We start from the raw sequence: 23,812 nt of genomic DNA, 5'->3' as shown, positions 1-23,812 counted from the left end.
AGGCAGATCTCTGAGTTTGAGGCCAACCTGGTCTACAGAGTGAGTTCCATCACAGCCAGGGCTACACAGAGAGACCATGTCCTGAAAGCAACAAAAGTAGAAACCAGCTGAACTACTTAGAAGAGCTCAGACCAACTGAAGCACCTAGGATCCTCTCCAACCTGCTGAGCCGCCTGCAGGCTGTAGTGTGCTTCAGGTTCCCAGCTTTTGTGAGCTGTCACCCATGCTGGGGTGGGCTGTGGTGATGCAGCTGTCTTTGAGTCATGTCTGCTCCTGTAACTTCTCACCCATATTCTTGTTGTTTTGGTTTTGAAAACAGGGTTTCTCTGTGTAGCTCTGTATGTCCTGGAGCTCACTCAGTAAGCCAGGCTGGCTTTGAACTCAGGTCCACCTGCCCTTTCCTCCTGAGCTCTGGGATTAAAGGTGTGAGCTACCACCATCCCGTTTATCACCCATACATATTCTTCTAACTCCCAACAAAACTCCTAGTTTCACCGAGTTGGACTTTGGTGTTATCCACGCTTTGGTCTGTTGTGGGCTCCCTATCTGGGGTGGGTGGACACATGTGTTTCATCTTCCCATTTCCCCATACCTAGTCATAAAAACACTCTGGCAGCTATCTGAGCAGCCCAACCATGTGTATGTCAGTCCACTGTACTGTCCACGTCTCTCTGCACTTCTGCTCCCTGAGTTTCATCTGCTTTGCCTCACTGACTTTTAGGATTTACCCAGACAGGAGCTGGAGGTGTAGCTCAGGTGGTAAGAGTGCTCGCCAAGAATGCAAGAAGCACTGGATTTGATCCTCAGCACCACACAAGCCTGGGTGTGGTGGTGCATGCCTATAATCCCAACATTAAGGAGGCAGAGGTAAGAGGATCCAGATTCAAGGATAATATTCAGGTATACAGGGAGTATGAGGCCTGTCTGGAAAATGTGAGACAGTATTTAAAAAATCAAAAGCAAACCAAGTAACAACAAAACCCTGAAATTACTACAAACATCTTTTCTTCCCCTCTTAACAGAATGAAGTAAAAACAACAATAACAACAAAAAACTACCTTTTTTTTTTGTTTTTTTTTGAGATAGGGCCTGGCTATGAAGTCCTAGCTATCCCAGACGGCACTATATAGTCCAGGCTGGCCTATTGAGCCCACAGAGATCTGCCTGCATTTGCCTTCCCAGTGCTAAGATTAAAGGTATGTGCTATCATACTAAGATTTTTTAAAAAACAAAACAACAAAAACCCCTTGTTCTCAACTTGCCCCTGATATTTTACTCTAACACTGTTGTTTTGCTGTATTTAAAAGTTTGCTATGTCAGTCAAATTATGTGAACAAGCACTGGAGCATCTGATTCATAAGAAGATGCAGATGGACTCTGTGGCTGTTCTCAGCATCCTTACGGCCTGTGACTTCAGCTCCAAGGGGATCCAAGGCCTCGGGTCCTAACAGGTGCCTCCACTAATATGTCATACCCGCATGCAGACATACATATACACATTAAAAATATAATTTTTAAAAAAAAGATGCTGGGCAAGACGCCTTTAATCCTAGCACTTGGGAGGCAGAGGCAGGGGGATTTCTGAGTTCAAAACCAGCCTGGTCTACAGAGTGAGTTCTATGACATCCAGGGCTACACAGAGAAACCCTGTCTTGAAAAACCAAAACCAAAATAAAATAGAATAAAATAAAATAAAAAAAGATGCAGCTATTTTAAGAATTGAGACAACATAGCATTTTTAAAAATCAGAAAGTGTGTTTAATTAACTGACAAGAGAGAGATGGTCCAAGAATGGCAGGCAGAGTCTGTGGAGTGAGAATTAGAAGCGAGGGGCTCCATAATCATCTGGCATCCGCTCGATGTTGTATCTGACCAGGAAGGAAAGCAGACACCGTTATGAGAGGAGGTATGGTACAAAGCCATTCTGAGCCACTCCACCATTTACTCTTAAGTCATCTTAAAGTCAAGGAAACCTTTTCAGAGAGACCCAACAGTGAGTGACCTATACCAAAATCTTGATATTGCTTTTGTTCTTTAGAGCCACAGCATTAGCAAGAGGCAACTAGGACCTGCCATCCAGGAGAACCTGAGTTAGCCTATGTTTTTATCAATATACTGTGCTCTTCCCAAATGGAAAAGCTGGGCACACAAGCTCTTATAGGATAGACACCAGAACATCCAGGAAGGATGAAGAGCAGTCTGTTTATTAAGACAAGCCGTTAGTTTCCCAGGCAAGGTGTTAATAAAGAGCATCCTTCCCAGCCCCTCTCCACCTCAACTGGCCTCAAATGCATGGAGTAGCAAGAATGATCCTGAATTTCTGGTCACTGTTTCCTCAGTGTTGGGGATACAGGTGTTCTACTATGCTCAGTTTTATTCCACGCTGAGAGTCAAGCTCCTCCCCCCCCAAAAATCTTTAAAAAGGATATTTCTACTCAAAAGTATGAGATTGCCTTAAAATAATGCTTTGTATAAAGCAATGCTTACATTTCTAATCATCTTAATGTAACAATTTGATTTTTGTTTCAATCCAAATCCTGTCTTTGTCTTCTTCCTATTCTTGTTATTTTATCTCATTTCTTCAACTTATGTAAACATGATAGTGTAATTCCTTTGTAATTCTATAACTTTATAACCTTCTCTCACTATAGCTGATGACCAACCACGTGCCGCTAATCACTTTCCAATAGCAACTTCTTACCTGTGGTTAGATATGTACATGATAGGGACGCCAGGGATCTTCCGGATTCTTCGTTTGAGGTCACGGTCAACTGTGGCCACAATGTAACACTTGTGCTGAAAGAGAAGCCCACTGATGCTTACAACCGACTCAGACAGTATATGCACACACAACCACTGAATGGTCTCTCATTTTCACAGTAAGTTTCAGAGATCTACAAGATATTTATAGAATAAAACATATAAGCTACCTGGCCTCAGTGTGGTTTTATGAAAGAAAGTCAGAAGTATTTATAAGCTTTAAACTATTTTCTGTCCCACATGGGAGGCACTGCTACAGTTAAGGCAGACAATTCCTTAGTTTTGGGAAAATGCCCCAACAGACTCCATGCAAATGCCTAGATTGGAGGGCACAGGTCTTCCTTCCTCTGCCCTGTGGCTTACGTGTACTCTGAAGTTCTTTAGTGACAGAAGTAGGCAGCCCCTCACCAGGAAAAGGATCTCTATGATTCAAAACCCGAGTTTAGCTTAACCTTAACTATTAGCTGGAAGCTATTTTGCTATAGTTCACTTCATGTACAAATCTCCATTGAGTTTTATAGAACACTCACTACTGTGGCGGCAGCTATGATGTGGCCCCATAGATGAATCAAGTTGCTAAAGGGCAGAGAGCTCATTCAATGACCCCATCCTTAGCGAGGGCCATGCTCTTCCTCTCTACATTCTTTTTTCTTTTTTGTAAGGGTCAGGCTCTTTTCTCTCCCTCCCTTCTTCTTTTCTCTCCTCTCCACCTCTCTCTTTAGTACCATGGCTGAGGATTAAAGCCAAGGCCTGGTGCATACTAGGCAGCACTCTACCACTGGGCTACAACTCCAACCTGAGGACGGTTCTTTTTTTTTCCTTTTTTAAAAAATTTATTTATTTATTATATGTAAGTACACTGTGTAGCTGTCTTCAGACACTCCAGAAGAGGGCGACAGATCTCGTTACGGATGGTTGTGAGCCACCATGTGGTTGCTGGGATTTGAACTCTGGACCTTCGGAAGAGCAGTCGGGTGCTCTTACCCACTGAGCCATCTCGCCAGCCCCCTGAGGGCGGTTCTTATGCAAGAGTCTTGTGTTGTTTTGTGAGCAGTTCAGAGTGGAAGAATTAAAAAAGGAATCAACCCAGGGCACATATGTGATAGCACCCTGGGAGAGAGTAAGACCAAACGAAGAAAACATTTCTGAGTTAGGATGGAGGAAGGCCATTCCTGCATGGGCTGGAAATGGAACCTTATTTAAGATCCACTGGGGAGGAGGGGATAGGGTGTGATATATTATTACAGCTACACGAATACATTTAAACACGTTACAGGGGATTTGTGGAACAAAGACCTAGTCACTATCCCAAATCATATACTAAGTTACCGCAGGCGTTGGGATTGTTTTTGTTTTGTTCAAGACAGGATCTCACTGTGTAGTCCTGGCTTGCCTGAAACTCACTATGTAGTGGATGCTGGCTTTGAACTCAGAAAGATTGATTTACTTCTGCCTATCAATGGGCAAGGAGCTGAGCTTTGAATTCACACTTCCATCCCAAACACATGCTCTTCCTACTACGGTTAGAGCACAATCTTTTAAATCTATTTTTTCAAGTAAATGGTGTCTATGCTACTTATGAACAACTGTTTTATATACTATATAATATGCATATACTGTATCACTAGATAAAAACATATATGCAATTATATCTCTAGTGTTTGTGGATGCTCAGTGTATGTGTGCACCAAGTGTGTGCAGTGTCTGCAGAGGTCAAAAGAGGCATGAGAAGTGGAATTACAGGAGCAGGAGGTTGTGAATCACCTATGTGAGTGTTGGCATCTGAATCTGGGTCCTCAGCAAGAACAGCTAGTGCTCTTAGCCCCTGAAACCCCACCTCTGCAGAGTAAACATTTCAAAAGAGATGAGGATACCTGAGTTACTCTCTGTACCAAGCAGTCGTCAGCGTAGGTTCCTTTGTGTGTGCATGGCAATCGGTCAAACCGTGGATCCTTGGCGATTCTGCAGGACTCATGATAAAAGTGGATTAAAGAAAACATTCAAGCAATCTGAAACTGTTCTCTGTCCAACCAGCAAAGCAAAGGCAAGTGGTGAGGTGATCTATGGGATTATGAGGCATGTTCTTGTCCTGGAAGACCATTTTTCATACTTTCATTTTCATAAGGAAGGGCATCAAACCCATGGGCGGATAGCACTGGGGCTCATTTACTAAGCAGCACACTCTCCTCAATTTTTTGTAATTTCCATTTTACAAAAGGGGAAGGAGGTTCAGATATTAAGTTGCTCAAACCTACAGTTAACAATAGCTGACAATTAAACCGGGCGGTGGTGGCGCACGCCTTTAATCCCAGCACATGGGAGGCAGTGGCAGGCGAATTTCTGAGTTCGAAGCCAGCCTGGTCTACAGAGTGAGTTCTAGGACAGCCAGGGCTACACAGAAAAACCCTGTCTCAAAACAAAACAAAACAAAACAAAAAAAAAAAAAACAAAAAAAAAAAAAAAAAAGAAAAAGAAAAAGAGAGAAAAGCCAGCAATGAAAATCAAATCTGGGGCTGGTGAGATGGCTCAGTGGGTAAGAGCACCCAACTGCTCTTCCGAAGGTCTGGAGTTCAAATCCCAGCAACCACATGGTGGCTCACAACCATTCGTAATGAGATCTGACTCCCTCTTCTGGAGTGTCTGAGGATAGCTACAATGTACTTACATATAATAAATAAATAAATAAATAAATAAATAAAACAAAAAAAAAGAAAATCAAATCCATCTTAACATTTTTAGGAAATTGTCTTACATAAGTACATTGCAAGACAGGCATAAGGGCGGTCACTATGGCATAGCCAATCAGCAATACAAAAGCTAAATACATTTTTCTGTGTCTGCCTGATTATGAAAAGAGACTGGATGTATGACCGTAAGAGGACCTTGCTAAGCCCCACTAGTGCGGGTCAGTGAATGAGTGTGGGTGTTAGGGTCCTGAGGAGATGGAGACAGGTCTTCCTGACATTCTCTAGTTCCCTGCTCCTTTCAGCTGCCATTCTTGTGGGAGAGCAAACAGTGAATGTGGAGTATAGGTGGTTGTGAATTGCCCAACATGGCTAGGACGAGCTGAGCTCAGGTCCTCTGGGAAAGCAGTAAATGTTCTTAGCTGCTTGGCCAACTCTCCAGTCTTTTATTTATTTATTTTAAATTTAAACTAACTTGCCAGGAAATCTTTCATTAGCAAAGAGATGAGGTACAAATATCTGCAGTCTGCAATCTAGACTAAGTCCTTCTTACCTTAGTGCCACACGATACTTCTGTCCCAATTTCTCAATTTCAGCCATTACACAATCAGTTATACAAGGGATACCTGCAAGGAACAAACAAAACACAGCCCAGAAATTAGGAACAGAGATTGTAAAGATATCTCTGAATTATATTTAGTTTAGTCTGTAAAACTCCTGTAGACTTCTGCAATGTCAGCAGATTAAGTCCACTGAAATCACCAGTAAGAACTAAAAGAAATGGGGCTGGAGGGATGACTCAGTAGTTAAAAGCACTGGCTGCTCTTTCAGAGGACCTGGGTTATCTCTGTACTCTCATGGCAGCTTAGAACTGTCTGTGACTCTAGTTCCAGGGAATCTGACACCCTCACACAGACATGGATGTAGGAAAGCCACCAATGCAGGTAAAAATAATAATTAAAAAAAAAAAAAACAGCCGGGCGTGGTGGCACACGCCTTTAATCCCAGCACTCGGGAGGCAGAGGCAGGCGGATTTCTGAGTTCGAGGCCAGCCTGGTCTACAAAGTGAGTTCCAGGACAGCCAGGGCTATACAGAGAAACCCTGTCTCGAAAAACCAAAAAAAAAAAAAAAAAAAAAAAAACAAACAAGCCAGGTGGTGGCGGTGCACGCCTTTAAACCCAGCACTTGGGAGGCAGAGGCAGGGGGATTTATGAGTTCGTGGCCAGCCTGGTTTACAAAGTGAGTTCCAGGACAGCCAGGGCTACACAGAGAAACCCTGTCAAAAAACAAAACAAAACAAACCCCAAAACCCCAAAAAACAAAAAACCTAAGAGAATTGGGTAGAGTGGCAAAGGCTTGTAAGCCTAGCTACTCTAGATGCTGATACAGGAGGACTGAAAGTCCAAGACCAGCATGGGCCAGAAATAGCTCAAGGCCATCTTGGGCAATTTGGTGTGACCCTGTCCAGTGAACACGGGCTGGGGACACAGCTCAGCAGTACAGTGCTTGCCTCCTATTCAGGAGGTCCTAGGTTCAATCCTCAGCATGTGGGGTTGACGGAAGGTGATGCATAACTGTAAGCTGAGCATTTAGGAGGCAGAGGCTGAAGGTTCAGTACTTCAAGGTCATCCTTAGCTACACAATAAATTCTAGAGCAGCATGGACTACATCAGATCCTGTCTCAAAACAGTGACAACAGCCTCCCCAAAAGACAAATAAAATTATATGGTTAAACTACTGAATACTACGAAACGCACAAAGATGAGGCCACTCTCTATAGATAAGGCAAAGTGCTCAAGGTAGATTATTAAATGCAAAAACCAACAACAGGCACCTAAAATATGATCTCTAGAGTCGTGACCAGAAACAAAACAGTGCTTTGAGTGACTCTTGAAAACATCAAGGTGAATGACTAAAGGAACTGGGGTTTCTTCTTGGAGCCAATGTCCTATTCTGTTACAGGCCTCACGCTTTTACTGTCAGATGGCTATGAAGTTAGCCTTCTTTAAGCGCACATTACCTTCTGGTTCCACAACTACCTAAATTCACTGACCTAGTATCTCCACTCTATTCTCAGATTTATTTTCAGTTTTTCTCTGCTTGTCTTTCAAAAGCATCAGTGTACATTTAAATTATGTCCACGTATTTATTGGGGGAGTTGGGACCATGCACTATATATGTGCATGAGTGAAGGTTAGAAGCTGACTTGTAGGAGTCTGTTCTCTCCTCCAAAACCTGGGCTCCTGGGCTCCAACTCAGGAGGCTTGCTGCAAAGTGCCTTTACCAGATGAATCATCTCCTTAGCCCAGTGTATTTTTTAAAAATTTCCTCTTAAAAATATTTATTTAGTGTGGATGAATGTTTTGCTTGCATATATGTGCAACCATGTGCATGCCTGGTGCTTGTGGCGGTCAGACAAGGACATCAGATCCTCTGCAACTGGAATTACAGACAGTTGTGAGTCACCATGTGAGTGCTGGGAACTGAAGCCAGGTCCTTTGCAAGACTAACAAGTGTTCTTTAACTGCTGAGCCACCTCTCCATCACCATAACCTGCCACACCCCCCAGCACTTTTATTTTTCAAAGAACCATTTTTGCTGAACAGCCCATCTCAATATTAAGACTTGAAAAATGTGTATCAACCATATTGAAAACAGGTGTGCAGTCACCTGGGTTTGTTTATTTATTTTTAAATTTCATTTATAAAGCATGGACAGAGAGGATTTAGTATGATTCTTAGGCGGCCTAGTACCTTTTTGGTGTGTGGTGGGGCAGTGCTGGAGAACAGCCAGGGATCATGTGCACACCATTCAAGTGTTATACACTGAGCTGTCTGTCCCACTTCCCATTCCTGTCTTACCTTTTAGCCCTATGTTTCTCTGGCTTTGTACTTCAAGTGTGTGTGGTGCTGGGTATTAGGTTTGGGGCATCATATATGCTAGGCAAACACTCTACCACTGAGCTATATTCCTGGTTTGGATTTTATAAAATGTAAATTAGGATTAGCTTTAGCTTAAAGTCACCAGTCCTATAAACCACTAGTAGGAGTCAGGAGTCAGCCTGTCCTTTGAAGCCAGACTTTGATTCTCTGCTCTAGGAAGTAAGGTCTCAGTGTCTTCTTCCCATAGAGGGAAGTGTTGTGCACACTGAAAACTCTATAGAGCGTCGTGACTTACTGTCTTGTGTTGCCTCCTGGATAACTTACTACAGGTCCACGTTAGCACTTGCAGCTCCACCTCCTCTATAGTATGGAGATGGTGTCTTTCCTTAAACCTCATAATCCAAACTCTTCAATCTCTCTTTTTTTTCCCCTGTAGCTTCCTCACTTCTCTTCACATTCACAGAACTGAGGAGTTAGGATCTTGCTCTCTATTAAACTCTGTATTAAGGGAGTATTTAGCAATTTTGATATTGTTATCCCTGTCCAGACCACTAAAACTTATCCTTACCAACAACAATGATATTTTGCTTAATTAATCATTCACATGTTCACTGAAGTGATATTTTTAATCTTCAAGATGTTTCTTTGACCTTGAACCCCCTTTCCTGTTTCCTGAGTGGTGGAAGTACAGGTGTATGGCATCACTCCTGGCTTCCTTCTCAGCCTAACACACCTTCCCAAGCAAAAGCATGTGTAGGTCTTCAGCTGACATGTATATCTTCTGACCTACAGGGAAACACATTTGATACTCCTTCCCCCTGAACATCTGTAGGCCACTGGAGGCTAAGAGTTTTGCTGTGTGTCAGGAAACAGGGAGGCCTAAGGAAAGGGAGAAAGATGGGTAGGCTGTGGGCCATTGGAATACTGGAGTAGTAAGAAGTTGTACATAGGGCTGGAGAGATGGCTGAGCTTGAAATAGTCTTCTAGAGGTTCTGAGTTCAATTCCCAGCAACCTCATGGTGGCTCATAACCATGTATGATGAAATCTGGTGCCATCTTCTGGTGTGCAGGCATACATACATGCAGAAACTATATACTAAATAAATCTTAAAATAATAAGTTACACATAGGGCCTGGAGAGGTGGTTCAGAGGTTAAAAGCACCAACTGTTCTTTCAGAGGACTCTGGCTTGATTCCCAGCACCCATATGGAAGCTCAAAACTAAAACAAAATTTTAAAAAAGCTACACATCATTTGATATGTTGGCTATTTTTATATTGGCTTAGTTTGTAATGACCTAAAACAATTATAATAGTAAACATAAAAAAAAAAACACTGATCCTACAACAGGTAGGAAGATCACTGTGAGTTCAAAACCAGCCTTGGTCTATATTGTGAGTTCCAGGACATCCAAGTTTACAGAGTAAAACCCTGTCTCAAAAAAAACAAGAACAGCGGGGCAGTGGTGGAGCACACCTTTAATCCCAGCACTTGGGAGGCAGAGGCAGGTCTATTTGAGTTTGAGGCCATTCTCTACAGAGAATTCTAAGACAGCCAGAGCTACATGGTGAGACCCTGTTTCAAACCCTCATCCCTGGGGGGGAAAAAATTGTTACATCCTGTAAATCCTGTGAGAATTATGAAACTATGATGAAGACATAAATGGGCACATGCTACCGAAAAGCGTAGGGTGGTTAAGCGTGCTCGTGGTTCTTGCAGAGGGCCCAGTACCACACTGTGGCTCACAACCATCTGTAATTCCAGTTGCAGGGGGATCCAACACCCCAGACACATGGAAAACACACACACTCAGGTAACACACATACACATAAAATAATAAAGTCTACAAAAAAAAACCAAAACCCAAAAGGCAACAGACCTACTCGCAGCAGCTACCACAGTTTTCTATCTGCAGAAAAGAATGTAGCATATCTGTGATGCTTAGTAAGACAAACCGCAACAATGTATGCTGATGTGTCTTTTTGAAAAAAGAAATGCAAAATTTCCCTTTGATTATAGTAATTCATTCCACTCTGAATGTCATTTGTCCATTTAACAGAGCAACAACTTATGAATAGGAACCTATCATAAAATGAAGCAATTTTTTTTTTTTTTTGGTCACTGTTTGGCAGTGGTAGGGACTAATCTCAGAGCTCCTCACACACTAGGAAATGCTCCACTATTGAACCGCTGAGCTACTTCCCTCACCCAAAAACGTAACACGCCTCACTAGTAGGAAGCTATTCTCTTGGATACGGCTTAGCTTTCTTTTTCCCACTCAGGATTACGACAGAAGGGGATGCCCAAATAAACACGGGAAAGCTACCACTGGGGCATAAGCTACCACAGGTCCTATGTAATACAAATGAACTCCAACTGGATAAACGTGCATGAGAACTGCCTAGTGTTTGAATTCTGGCTGTGTTCCTCTAAGTGGAAATAGGCTTTACTTAGCTTTCCTAGAGTTGATTGGAATTGAGAATATATCCTGCTTAATAGAAATGTACATACCAAAAACAGATTTTCATTTGTTCAGAATTTTAAAACCCAGGCTCAAAATTGACATCTCTAATGAGAGTTGAAAGCACTGCTTTCCAATTGTGAGAATTTAATTACTCCTAGTCAAGCATGCATTAGATCTCGACGGAGTGAACGCTGCCATTGCTAGGTACACTGGAAACTAAGTGGCCCTTGGATAACTTACTGGGTCTTCACTCCCACTCTTTATGGATTTGCACCAGCATGATTGTTTTGTCCAGATGTCACAGAAACACAAAAGCACGATACTCACACTTGGCATACAGACAGTCCATCATTGACTGCACTAAGTCCAGTTTGGCCTTAATGGAAAAGTTGATGAAGTTGGTATCGACAAGGATGTGGTAAGGTGGACCCAGCTGTGTATTATACTGGAAGAACAAGCAGGAAGGATGCTGGGGGCTGAAAGGAGAAAGAAAATAAGACCACAGGCTGACGTCTACATTGATAATTCTGATGCTAACGAAATGAAAACTGAAGTATCTGAGAAAGTTCACTATAGATAAACACCTTTTTCCCCTTGTTCACTGCAGGCAGGAAAGGGGCTGAGTAAACGGCTCAGCAGTTACAAGCATGCACTACTGCTCTCAGAGGACGCAGACGTAGTTCCTCCGCTGACCTTGAGTGTTCATTACTGCCTGTAACTCCAGCCCCAGGGGTGCTACACCCTCAGCCTCCAGAAACCCAAACTCATGTGCACATGCCCACAGAGACACATCCGTGGCCACACATACACATAATTAAAGAAACTTTAAAAAGGAAAGTTGACAGCCTGCTATTTTCAGGCCCACTAGAAAGCTCTGATATAACTTTAAAAACACAACTATTCCAAACCTAGCTCTTCCTAGATTTGGAGACTAGTCTCCAGGCACAGAAAGAATCTAGTTATCAGGATTAAAATCAATGCTATAGCACGTTGCCATTCTCAGAACCCTAAGATGGATGGAATGTAAACAGACTGTCTAGCATTAGGACCATAGCAGAGCCCACTACTCATCTAAAACCTCATGATGTTCCTGAACCAGGAACTGCGGTGACAATACAGCCTCTGCGAATCCAGCGCAGGAAGATAAAATTATGCAAAATGTGCTCAGATTTTTCATGACGTTAAAGGTACTTATTTTAAAGGAATGACCTTCATCCAGAATATATAACCTCACCAATTTGTGGCAATATAGTCTCTCTTTTGTGACATTTTAATGTGGCAAAAAATAGAAATTATTTGTTTTAAAAGATTTTTTTGAAGAGAAAAAAAGTTTAGTCCTAGTGCCTTCAGGGAAAATTTATTGCTCAATGGGATTCAAAACCTCAAAGCATGGAGATGAGAATGTGCCCACCGATAGCACTTTCACTCGACAAGCAGCGGAGTCAGGGAAGCCTGGAATCTTCCAGGGCCACTGCTTCCTAGTCTCTGAGTGGAAAGGCAAGCTGACACTTTTAGTACTCACACTTCTCTTTCCTTCAGCGCGCTCGGATCTTTCTTCTCTTTCTTCTTAGGCTTCAACCTATCCTTTTCTTTACTGCAAAAAAAGCAAATCCAGAGAAGGGAAAAATGAGGCAGTTGAAATTTCATTTGGAAGTTTCAGTTTGTTGGGGCTGTCTCTCCATGGTAGAGCACTGGCCTAGCACGTGTGAAGCCCTGGGCTCAATCTCTATCACCTCAAGTTCCATTCTCTTTCTGCTACCAAAGAAATCCAGTCGTGGACTTTGTGATGTTAGCATCAACATATACTATGAGAACAAGTAAATAGAGCAGGAAGTAGCCAGAAAATATAAAAATTAATCAATAAGGCTAATAAACTCAAGATGTTCTTTTTTTTTTTTAAGATTTATTTATTATATGTATGTACACTGTAGCTGCCTTCAGACACTCCAGAAGAGGGCGCCAGATCTCGTTACGGATGGTTGTGAGCCACCATGTGGTTGCTGGGAATTGAACTCAGGACCTTTGAAAGAGCAGTCAGTGCTCTTAACCGCTGAGCCATCTCTCCAGCTCCTCAAGATGTTCTTAATGAATAAATTCTAATTATTAACTTTTTTTTGGTATAAATGGGGGTTGATTATACTCAAAGTACATTATATACCCACTTGAAAAATAACATAATGATATCTATTGTTATGTACAATATATGCTAAAAACAAAAAACCACGTGTAAGAGGCCGTGAAAAGGTTATTAACCTGCTGAAGACTTCTGAATATCCCAAGGTAGGCATGGTGGCCCTCCTAGCTCCAGAGAGAGAGAGGCAGACAGAGCCCTAAAAATTTGAGGTCTGGTCTACATATCAAGTTTCAGGGTAGCCAAGGCTACTTAGTGAGACCCTGTCTCCAACAACAACAACAACAACAAACCAAACCAAAAAGGACTCAAATCACAAGTTTCGGAGGAAAGTTTCTCCACGTTATTTATAAAGGCCTGAAACATAACACACGAATAAAATAAAGACTCAACACAAGGAAGTTATCAGTGGGACATTGTTCCTAAAAGATAAAATAAAAACCCACATCCGAAGCTGAGAATAATAATTCTGAAGGTTCTAATGACCACTCTCTTGTTCCGAAAACACAAAAAAGACCAGTCTTCATCAAATTAACTGTTTACCCAGTCTTCACGGATACAGAGAAACTGGCTGAGTATTCTTTATAATGGGAATATCATTCTAGCTTGTTCTAAGGTTCTGAATTCTTTTTTTGTTTGTTTTGTTTTTTTCGAAACAGGGTTTCTCTGTATAGCCCTGGCTGTCCTGGAACTCACTCTGTAGACCAGGCTGGCTTCGAACTCAAAAATCCGCCTGCCTCTGCCTCCCGAGTGCTGGGATTAAAGGCGTGCGCCACCACCGCCCGGGAAGGTTCTGAATTCTTATAACTTATAAAATGGGACTAACTTGGACTTTTCCCATCGTCCTTTTTAAACTTGGGTGGCAGGACCTGAAGACAGCCATGGTATGACCTCCTCACCGGCTTTCCCACAACGATACCATGCCCTTGCCCCACCGAATGTGTGACTATAATTCCATGCAACACAGACCTAAGACATAATAAGCAAAACAAACAAAAAAAAAAAAACATCAAATGTTTCTACTTAGCCCATCGTGACTTCTGTAGTTTAAGAAACCAGAACATCAGATGTTTCTACTTAGCCCATCGTGACTTCTGCAGTTCTGATCAGTTTAAGAAACCAGTTGGTTCTGACCACTCACAGTCGCTCGTCTCTCAGACTGAGCATTCGCTTCATAGTCGCATATTTCCTTGTTTTCTTTTGCTTCCCCTTGAAACAGAAGTTTTCGAGTTAAAAAGAGCTGAAAACATCTTTTAAAGTTCTCTCCTATTTTTCTTGCCCCTTCTCTCCCCAAACAGTACCCAGTCTCCCTCCCTACTCCCTTCGAACTCAGGCCAGAATGGAATTAAGCAAACAAACAAACAAGGAAGCGCCGAGTCTATATCTGGCCAAAGGCTGAGCTCCCGTTTGCTCCCCAAAGCTCTCTGACAAAGTTCTCCCACTCCGCTCACCATGTTCACGCCGCACTCCTGTTTCTTCCGGAATCGCTCGCAGCGCGACACTTTACGTCATCCCCACGCTCTTTCCGGCAAAGGCCAACCCGGAGGCGGAAGCTACTTTGGGAAACGTAAAAGCTCTGAGCCGGCTCCTAACGCTGGCGGAGATCGATACTGGAGATTTTTTGGGGGGGCGGGTGGAGGGTAGGATTTGTGCTGGATGAGGCCGCTGCTTCCTCGGACCCCAGAACTAGGACTTGGCCACGTTGCAGCCCACGTTCGGGTAACGTTTCTCTTCACGCCGCAGCCGGAGGCAGAGCCCAGCCGACCGTAGGCACCAGAATTGTTGGAGGCGAGCGAGAGAAGAGGGGACGAGGGCAGAGGGGTCGGGATCCTGGGCGTCCCATAGTTTGACAGTACATTCTGGTTTTCCTCTGGCTCATCAGTTCAGCCTTGGCTCTGTAGTTCAGCCTTGAGGCTCTGTTATTGATTGGTTTTCCTCGCCGGCTTGGAACTTCGTGAGGCTGGGTGTAAGATTCTTCGGAAAGAGAGGAATGTAATAGCGATGGAGGACATCCCCCCAATATTCTCCCTCCGTTTCTGTCTGTCTGCGTGTGTTCTCTCTCTCTCCTCCTCCTCCCCCCACCCCCCGTGTATGCACGAGCGTGCAGGTGCATCAGAGCAGAAATTCGGAGCCAGAGGAAGCTGCTTGTCTTTATCTTCCACTTTTTAGAAAACAGTCTGTCTTACCCAACCTGGAAGCCCCCGGCATCCCCACCTCCGGTTTTTGCTAGATTGACTGACCAAAAAGCCCCAGAGATACTCCCATCCCTGCCCTCCGGTGCTGGAGTGGACAAGCCCACTACACCCCGGCTTGTTTTCTAACCAGATCCTGGGCATCCAAACTCAGGGCTTCTTGCTTGGCCAGCAGGTACTTTACTCATTGAGCCAACTACCCCAGTCGCAGCGGCCTTTTTTAGACGATCACAAGAAAAACAGGTGCAGAAGCTTATATGTGCAACTACTTACCAAGCCTGGCATGTGATGGGGAACAGTGCTCTTCGTTGTGAAGCCTGGTGTGCGGCCCTTAACGGGAGAGGGAGAATTTGTGGGAGTGAGAAAGCGAAACTGGGCAGTGTTTGGTTTTGTTTTCCGTTTGCTTGTTTGTCTTTGCTTTTAGGATGTATTCTAGTTGTTCTTAACCATCTGGAGAGGTTTCTTTTACCCCTTGAGAGTCTGTGGAAGGCCAGGGACAGCTTTCCTGGAAGTGGATGTGCAGTTTATCAGACTTGTAGGCTATGTAAACTTCATCTTAGTTGACTCTTTTGATACCTTTGTTTTACCGATGTTGAAGCTGTGCCCTAGACGCTCAGAGGTCAGTTTGGGTCGGTTGGGTTCTAACGCTTGTGTTTTTCTTACTGCATGACACTGACCTAGTGTTACTGGGTTCAGAGGTGTTGGAAGTGTAACAGTGCGAGGCAGTGCATTGTTTATGGGACTCAGTCGTTTGACTGGCTGCAGTTCACTCCCTCTCTTGAGATGCTTTATTTGCATTTCTTTGGGCCATCAGTTGGTGCCTCTGTTTCTTTGTGTATAAAGCTAAGCTCATCATCACAGCACCTGTATTACCCAGACACCACCAGGACCGACCTGTATTTTCATAGTCATAAGCATTGTCCCTAGAGATGCTTGCCATTAAAGTCTTTTCAGTCATTTCCTGTCAAGTTTTTCCAACCGGAAATGTTACACCACTTGAGTGTTCATGTGTTTTTTACTATTTTGAAACTTGACCGTGTTGGCAAACCTCAGAACTCTTACTAAACTTTCAGGTCTCTATAACGGATCATTTTGTGTCGGTTTGAATGTGGAACTGCTGTCCTTCCTGTTGTTCTCTTTGAGAGACTCATATGTGTGCAGGTCTCTCTGTCGTTCACACATCTGTGGGTTGTGAATTTTTGGTGTTGAAATCATTTTATTATTGACATGTCTTCAGAGACTTTACTTCTGCTTTACCCCCACCGGGAGTGAGTTCCTTATCTTTTCACAACAGGTTGTGTCTGCCAGGCTACCATTCATGGGTAGAATTAACAGCACCCATATTTTTAAAAAATGAAATATATACAGAAGTGGATGCTCACAGTCATCTATAGGATGGAACACAGGGCCCCCAATATAGGAGCTAGAGAAAGTACCCAAGAGCTGAAGGGGTCTGCAACCCTATAAGTGGAACAACAATATGAACTAACCAGTACCCCCAGAGCTTGTGTCTCTAGCTGCATAGGTAGCAGAAGATGGCCTAGTCAGCCATCATTGGGAAGAGAGGCCCCTTGGTCTAGCAAACTTTATATGCCCCAGTACAGGGAATGCCAGGGCCAAGAAGTGGGCTTGAGTGGGTACGGGAGCAGGGCGGGGGAAGGGTATAGGCAACTTTTGGGATAGCATTTGAAATGTAAATGAAGAAAATATCTAATAAAAAAATGTGGGAAAAAAAAAGAAACATGTTAGTGATTGGGCATTTAGCCATTTTGGGGGGTGGGAGATTTGAGACAGGGTTTCTCTGTGTTCCAGGCTGTCCTGGAACTCACTCTGTAAACCAGGCTGGCCTTGAACTCAGAAATCCGCCTGACTCTGCCTCCCAAGTGCTGGGATTAAAGGCGTGTGCCACCACTGCCCACCGGCATTTAGCCTTTTTTAATAAACATGGTCAATTATTAAAAAAAAAATCTGGAGACTGATTAGAAAAGAGAGAGAGAAAGAGAGAAACAGAGACAGAGAGAGAAAAAGAGAGACAGAGACAGACAGACTGCATCCTTGTGCACTTGATTGAGAGCACTCAAAGAGAAAATTGCCAAGCTAGGTAATTTGTAACTTGCTTTTAAATTCAGGGACTGAAAGAAAAGCCCTTTCCTCTCAAGTTTGAAATCTTTTTTGTTTTTTCCTTCTTTTATTTTAAATCGATTTGCAGCTTCTGTTTTGAGAACTTTCTGATCCTTGATTGTTAATACTTGATAAGGAGCTGAATCAGTGGAGGAACACTGTGGGGGTTGAGAACATAGCTGGCAGAGTGCTTTGCTGCATTGTAATTTTGTCATAATCTGGGAATCTTAAAGCCTACGATTAAAGCCTCAGCTATTATATGCCATCCTTTGATAGGGATGGAAGGTAGCATGGTTTTGACTGTGTTGAATGGAAGTGGGAAGTAATTACTTTTGACTGCACACTCGTGAGGGAAAGAATTACTTTAGTCCTTCTTAGTGGTTCATTGTGTGTTTTCTGTAGTCCTGAAGAGAAAGAGTCTCTGAGACCCCTGAGTCCACAGTTTGAATACTTAATTGGTCTTGGAATTTGTTCTCCTTATTAATTGGTCTAAATACATTTGAATACAATTACGACTAGTGGGAGAGCCCCTAGGGAACATCTTATATTTCAAGTTAATGTAGAGATATTATTTCTAGTCTCAAACTACATGTTTACATTTATCTCATGGGCCATATGTTGTTCCCCCAACAAACATTTATTTGGTTAATTACTTTTTAATCTAACCTGGTGACTTTAAATGGAGTAATGGCCAGAGAGATGGTGTGGTGGCTAAGAACACTGGCTGCTGTTTCAGTGATCCAGATTTGGCTCTCAGCACCCACATCTGACAGCTCACAACTACCCATAAGCCTGACTCCAGGGGGTTTGACGCCTTCTTCTAGCCTTCATCAAAAAACCACACACACACACACACACACACACAGAACCCATATACATAAACTAAAAACAAAAGATGCTTAAAATGTGGTAATATAAGATACAGCGTGTTCTCCTATGTCTTGATGTTGGATTGGTTACATGACACTTTAGAGGTACATCACATATTCACACGGCATTTATTGAGAGGCCATTCTGTCCCAGACAACATGCTAGTTATTGTTAAAAACAAAAACAAAAGCAAACTCAGCCTCTGTTGAAGAATAACTTATAAATAGTTAAATACTATACCAAGTGGTCAACATACTTTGGAAAAATTATTGCCCATGCTCAGCCTTCTGCAAGGGTCCTGGTTAGAGTATGGCTGCTTACCATACCCTACAACAGTTACGATTTTGTAACATTAGTAAGTACTACAGTATATTATTTTACCTGGTTTTTTTGTTTTGTTTTGTTTTGTTTTGTTTTGTTTTGTTTTGTTTTGTTGTTGTTTTTAAAGAAAAGGTCTAGTGTATCACAGGCTGGCCTTGAACAATTGAGCATAACCTAGAACTTCATTTGTTTGTTTATACAGCCTTGGCTGTTCTGGAACTCACTCTGTAGACCATATTGGTCTCGAACTCCCAGAGATCCACCTGCCTCTGCTTCCCAAGTACTGGGGTTAAAGGTGTGTCACCATGCCCAGTAGTTGATCCTACTACTTCAACCTCCTGAGCGCTAAGATCCTGAGCATTTCTGGCTAAGGAACTCTACCAACTGAGTTATAGCCAGAGGCCCTCATTTTACCTTTGAAATGGCTCTAGCCATTAATTATCTTAGGTTTAAATTTCAGTTACTATTTTTTTGGTGACATATTTTTGAAGGATTATTAAATGCTTAGTCTTCATTTTTTATAGTAACATTTCCAGACTTATGAGACGGTTTACATGTTGTCCTGTGTATGTGCATGTGCGTGTCTGTGTTCATATATGTGTATGCTTACAGGGTGTGTGTATACATGTGTCTGTGTTCATGTATGTGCAGCTAATGTATTTGTTTAGGTGCACTTTGATATTAGTGTTAAAATGCTAATATTCGCTGCATTTTGTGCTCATTGTATTTTCTGGCCAGTGATCAGATAATGGTCATTTAATAATAAGCAACAAACATTTTGTGTAATATGATAATAGTACTAACTAGTAGTCAATAGTTAATATGCTTCTTTCAATTTTCAACAGAGACCTGGTCCATATTATTTTAACCCTCATCTACTTTGGAAGGTTCAAATGCAAGGATAGCTTCAGGTGTAAATGGTAAAGCTATTTGGAAGAAAAAGCAATGAAGACCTTACAAATATGAAGCAGTTTTTCACATTTTGGTAAGGAAGGAAATGCAAGTGGGCAAATAGTATGTAGAAAGGAGTAGAAAAATATTTAATGAAGGTTTGAACCTTGCACTGTCCAAGTTGGAGCAGTGATTAGGGAAGTGAAATACAGTGTTCTTCTCTGCTTTTCATCACACTCTTTCAAATGTTCACTTCTTACATAACCACGGTACATCTGTCACATCTAAGAATGATTTCTTAATAAATTACAGACTTGGATATCACAAAAATGTCACCTCACCTTCTCTTTTCTATGCAGAACCCAATCCAGAATTCCACATTGCAGTCAAACTGTAATTTTTTTTTTTAACCGTGGTCTCAATCTGTGTTTCTTGCTGCTTAGAGCTTGCTCTCCATAGCTTCCGATCTGTCGGGGTTTGGGTGGGTGTGTGAGTGTTGAGCTTCTCCTCACACTAAGTTGGGAGTGAAGACAAATGGCTGTAATCCCTGAATGTGAGAGATGGGGACAGCAGGAGAAGGAGGAGTGTTAAGGTTATCCTCAGCTACATAACGAGCTTGAGGCTAACCTGGGCTACATAAATCTCTGCCTCCCTCCTCCCCGTAGATTAACCAAACAATCAGAAAAAAAAAGATTGTTCTTCCTTCAGTTACATGCTTTTTTTCCTTAAAGCTAAGACTGGAGGGGTCTGGAAAGACGGTTCCGTGGTTGCAAGTGCTTGCTATTCTTCCAGAGGATCCAGGTTCTGATTCCAGCATCCACAGGACAGCTCACAGCTGCCAGTTCCAGAAGATTCAGTGGCTGCTGCTAGCCTTCAAGGGCACCATGCTTACAGGTGGGGCATACAGATACATGCAGGCAAAACACTCACACACATAAAATAAAAAAGAGAGTGGAGGGCCAGCAACAGGGCGCATCAGGTTGGAAGTACTTGCCACAGGAGCCTGACAACTTGGATTTGATCCCTGGAACCCACAGTGGAGAGGGAGAACCAACTCCTGGAAATGGTCCTGTGACCGCGGTATGAACCATGGCCCGTGCGTACCTGTGTACACATGCTGAGAATACTAATAAGTAAGTAAGTAAGCGTTTAAAGTTACTTAAAAAGTAACCTGAAAGTAATGGATCATAATAGAGGCAGGAGTTTTAGCTTTGTGTGTGTGAGAGAAAATTGCAAAATTCTACCCCACTGGGCTGTGTATCTGGCCATTTGCCTGCCATTTCATGCGCGGTTAATAAAATAACAACTTCCTAGACTTATTGAGGGAGACGGCTTGTCAAGTTCAGAGTTTTGCTTTTGAAATATTCCTGCTGTAGCCAAGCTCGAGTAGTCCACAGTTACCTGATCATAGAAGCTGCTGTGGGGTGGGAACATGGGGACCTGTCCTCCTCCTGTGGATCAGCAAGGAAGAGTTCATTTTATAGACAGACGAAAAAAACCAGGATATGAGGAAGTAATAAACTGAACAGTAATTTATTTTTCCTTTAAAAATAAAAATAAATTTGTTATTGAGTTAGACATAGTGTCAGCTCCAAAATTTTTGCAAATTCTTAAGCTTTCTGAGCTGAACAAGGCTCCAGAAAATGGCCCAGCACACATTCTAGATTGAATATATAAAAAAGGAGCTTAAAAAAAATAAAAGAAGAAGCCAAGAAAAATAAATTCAGACACTAGGTGTGGCGGTGCGTGTCTTTAATCTCAGTAAAGGCAGACGTGAGGATCAGGAGTTCAAAGCAGGTTGTGTTACAGAGTGAGACAGTATCTCAAAAAGAGTAAACACAAAGTCCCCAACAGCTGGAAGGAGCAAGCGGGTCAAACCTCAGCCAGTTAAAATGAGTGAGAGAGTTTGGGAAAGCTTTAAGCAAAAGAATGCATTATTATTTTAAATATATACATATATATACATACATATATGCATGTGTATACATATATACATATATACATATGCATGTGTGTCAGTATGAAAATATGCACATGTGAACATGGTTGCCCATGGAAAAGGGCATCAGATCCCCTGGAGCTAGTGTACAGGATGGTGAGCCACCTGGCATGGTGCCGGGAACTGGACTCGGGTCCTCTGCTTGAGTAGTACTTGGCTAACTGCTGAGCCCACTCTTCAGCTCCATATGCAAAGCTTTAAGCACCTTGTCAGCTGTCTCTAAAGTTCAAAAGGGTTTGAGGTTTTATTATTTTTCAACATATGCAGGTGTTTGGGGCCAGTGTTCCCTAACTCCATTCACTTCCTCATGACTGTTAGGGTTTTTTCCACACATGTAGAGTTCCTGGAATACAGTTTCTTCCATGCCCTGTACACGGAACAGCAGTCCACTTGCCATATGGCAAATGAGGACTTAAGGGGAGAAACTCCTTTTATAGGAATTCAAGCTAAAGCAGCATTATATCGTGCCATTCTGTACTTGGGGAAGCACTGCTTGGGCAGGTATTTCTTGATATTAAGGATTACATACCATTTCTGTCTTTGAAGTGTAGCCCTGTCCTGACAGGTGTCAGTGGCTAGTGATAAAGAATGTCAGGCCAGGTCCACGGTATCTGTTGTATCTCTTAGTTTCCATACTGGGGACTGGAGGGTTACCTTGGGATCTCACATATATTAAGAGACAAGAATTCTACCATTAAGCTGCATCTATCGCCAGGCCTATTAAAAAGTGCTACCAAAACAGAGCCAAAAGCTCCGATTATTGTTTTAGAAAACTGTATATTAGTTTTAGTTGCTACAGGTTACACACTGCTGTTAATTGCAACATTTGCTAAAATTAAAAAGTAATATTTTCAGCCAAGAATGATGACAGAGTGTCTGTAACCTCATCCCTTGGGTGGTAGACGCAGGAGAATCCGGAGATAAAGGCCGGCCTTAGCTACACCAGACTTCCTTCTAAAAAAACCAAACAGACCAGCTGGGCTCAGTGAAGTTTTTAGAACCTGTGTCCAGATCCTCAGAGTAAAAAGCTGGATGTGGCGGCACAGGTCTGTGATGCCAGCTCTGAGGAGAGAGAGACAGGGTAGGGAGTGGTGACGGCCAGCCAGTCTATCAGAGTCACTGAGTTTCAGGTCTGCTGAGAGAACTTATCTGTAAAAAACAAGATAGGCAGCCACCAAGGAAGCCTGACATGTGACCTCTGGCTTCCACAGGCACTCCCCCCCCCCCCGCCCCCCTCCCAGCAAGCAGTTAGCTTCTCGGGCCTCTCCTTATGGGCCACGTCTGTAATGTCCTACTGTGTCGGCACAGCTCTAAGAGTGATTAGTAAACTGGTCCAGACTGAAGTGGAATGCTGAGCGCTCTTTTTGTATATCTGCTACTTCGTTTTGATTCTGAGAAACTTAGTTTTGTTTTAAAGAGAATGATGCAAAGAAACTCTAAAGAGAATTAAGGATCGTGGACTTGCTTAGGTTCTGGTCACCTTAAGCTTTATTAGGCTAAATTTTAATTTAACTGGTGAGGAATGTGGCTTTCTCCAGTTTCCCATAGGCCAGAGTGACACTTGAACTAGACAGAATGATCTTCTGGAATCTTCTCATTCACACCAGAATGATATGTGGCTGATTGTTTCCAGCTTTGTCCCAAGGAGTGTGTTCTGGGTTCTAGAATTTGTCCAGAGGCAGATTCAGAGCTACAGAGATTTGGGCCTGATCTGAAGACAGAGCAGGGACAGAAATCTTGGCTAAATGTAGGTATGCCAATTACTGGGTGGATGGGGAAAGCTGCTAAAAGACAACGTCTTTCCAGGTTCAGAAATAGACTCTTATTTCAGTAGTGCTTAGGAGTGTGGGAGGTTGACTCTGAACGAAACAAAGAGATGATAAAGCTGAGTAATTAGGAGATAAGTGGAGTGCAGGGTTTTAATAAAATCTTGTTAAAATTTTTGACAAGAGGTTTTTTTTTTCCTTATGAAACTTTTAGATAAACTTTAGAAGAAAGCAGAAAAAGTCTTCGTGATCTTGAGATAGGCAAAGACTTTAAAACTATAGAACCCAGGAAACAGAGCTGGAGAAATGACTCAGTGGTTAAGAACACTTACTGTTCTTGCAGGTCCAGTCCCACTACCTTGTCAGGCACTTTGTTCTGGCTTTTACAGGTATCACACACACACAAATATTCATACAAGTTTAAAAACAAGAAATCAAGAGGCAAGCCAAGGGCTTCCATGTAGAGTCTATAAAGACCTAGAGCTCAGTAGGAAGAAGACAACATGTTTGAATAGACATTTTATCAAAGAAGCTATATAATAGCTAATACATACCTGACAAGATGCTCAGAACTCTTAGCCATCCGAATATGGTTCGATGTGGTGGCACAAGCCTTTAATTCCAACACATGGAAGACAGAAGCAAGCAGATCTCTGTGCATTAGAGGCCAGTCAGTGCTCCATAATGAAACTTGTGGGTAAGGGGAGGATCAGCTATGAGAATGAGTAAA

General features: G+C 42.6%; 2 protein-coding genes across 5 annotated transcripts in view; one reads left to right on the top strand and one right to left on the bottom strand.

Annotated features, from left to right (window-relative positions):
* Window positions 1-1,733: 1,733 nt before the first annotated feature.
* On the bottom strand, window positions 1,734-14,463 carry Fcf1 (FCF1 rRNA-processing protein). Of its 2 annotated transcripts, XM_021178695.3 has the most exons (8): window positions 14,374-14,463; window positions 14,064-14,131; window positions 12,314-12,385; window positions 11,119-11,267; window positions 5,998-6,070; window positions 4,635-4,722; window positions 2,702-2,796; window positions 1,734-1,868 (listed from the first exon to the last, which is right to left on the bottom strand). In XM_021178695.3, the coding sequence occupies exons 1-8, from the start codon at window positions 14,374-14,376 to the stop codon at window positions 1,820-1,822; spliced, it is 597 nt and encodes a 198-aa protein (XP_021034354.1). In that variant the 5' UTR covers window positions 14,377-14,463; the 3' UTR covers window positions 1,734-1,819. The 2 variants fall into 2 exon arrangements, with proteins under 2 accessions (XP_021034354.1, XP_085686680.1); XM_085830554.1 differs by lacking the exon at window positions 14,374-14,463.
* Window positions 14,464-14,492: 29 nt separating this feature from the next.
* Arel1 (apoptosis resistant E3 ubiquitin protein ligase 1) overlaps window positions 14,493-23,812 on the top strand; it is a 52,461-nt gene continuing 43,141 nt past the window's right edge. The window contains exon 1 of one of the 3 annotated variants that reach the window (XM_021178694.3): window positions 14,493-14,641. The gene's annotated coding sequence lies outside the window, so the exon portion shown is untranslated. Of the gene's footprint in view, window positions 14,711-23,812 lie in introns of all 3 variants that reach the window. The other 2 variants (XM_021178691.3, XM_085830553.1) reach the window with 2 other exon arrangements.

This window comes from Mus caroli, unplaced genomic scaffold (genome assembly GCF_978045245.1).
Source record: "Mus caroli unplaced genomic scaffold, Mus_caroli_1 scaffold_14, whole genome shotgun sequence".
Taxonomy (NCBI): domain Eukaryota; kingdom Metazoa; phylum Chordata; class Mammalia; order Rodentia; family Muridae; genus Mus; species Mus caroli.
Note: the sequence above shows the minus strand (reverse complement) of the source record. Positions and strands in the feature narration are given on the sequence as shown.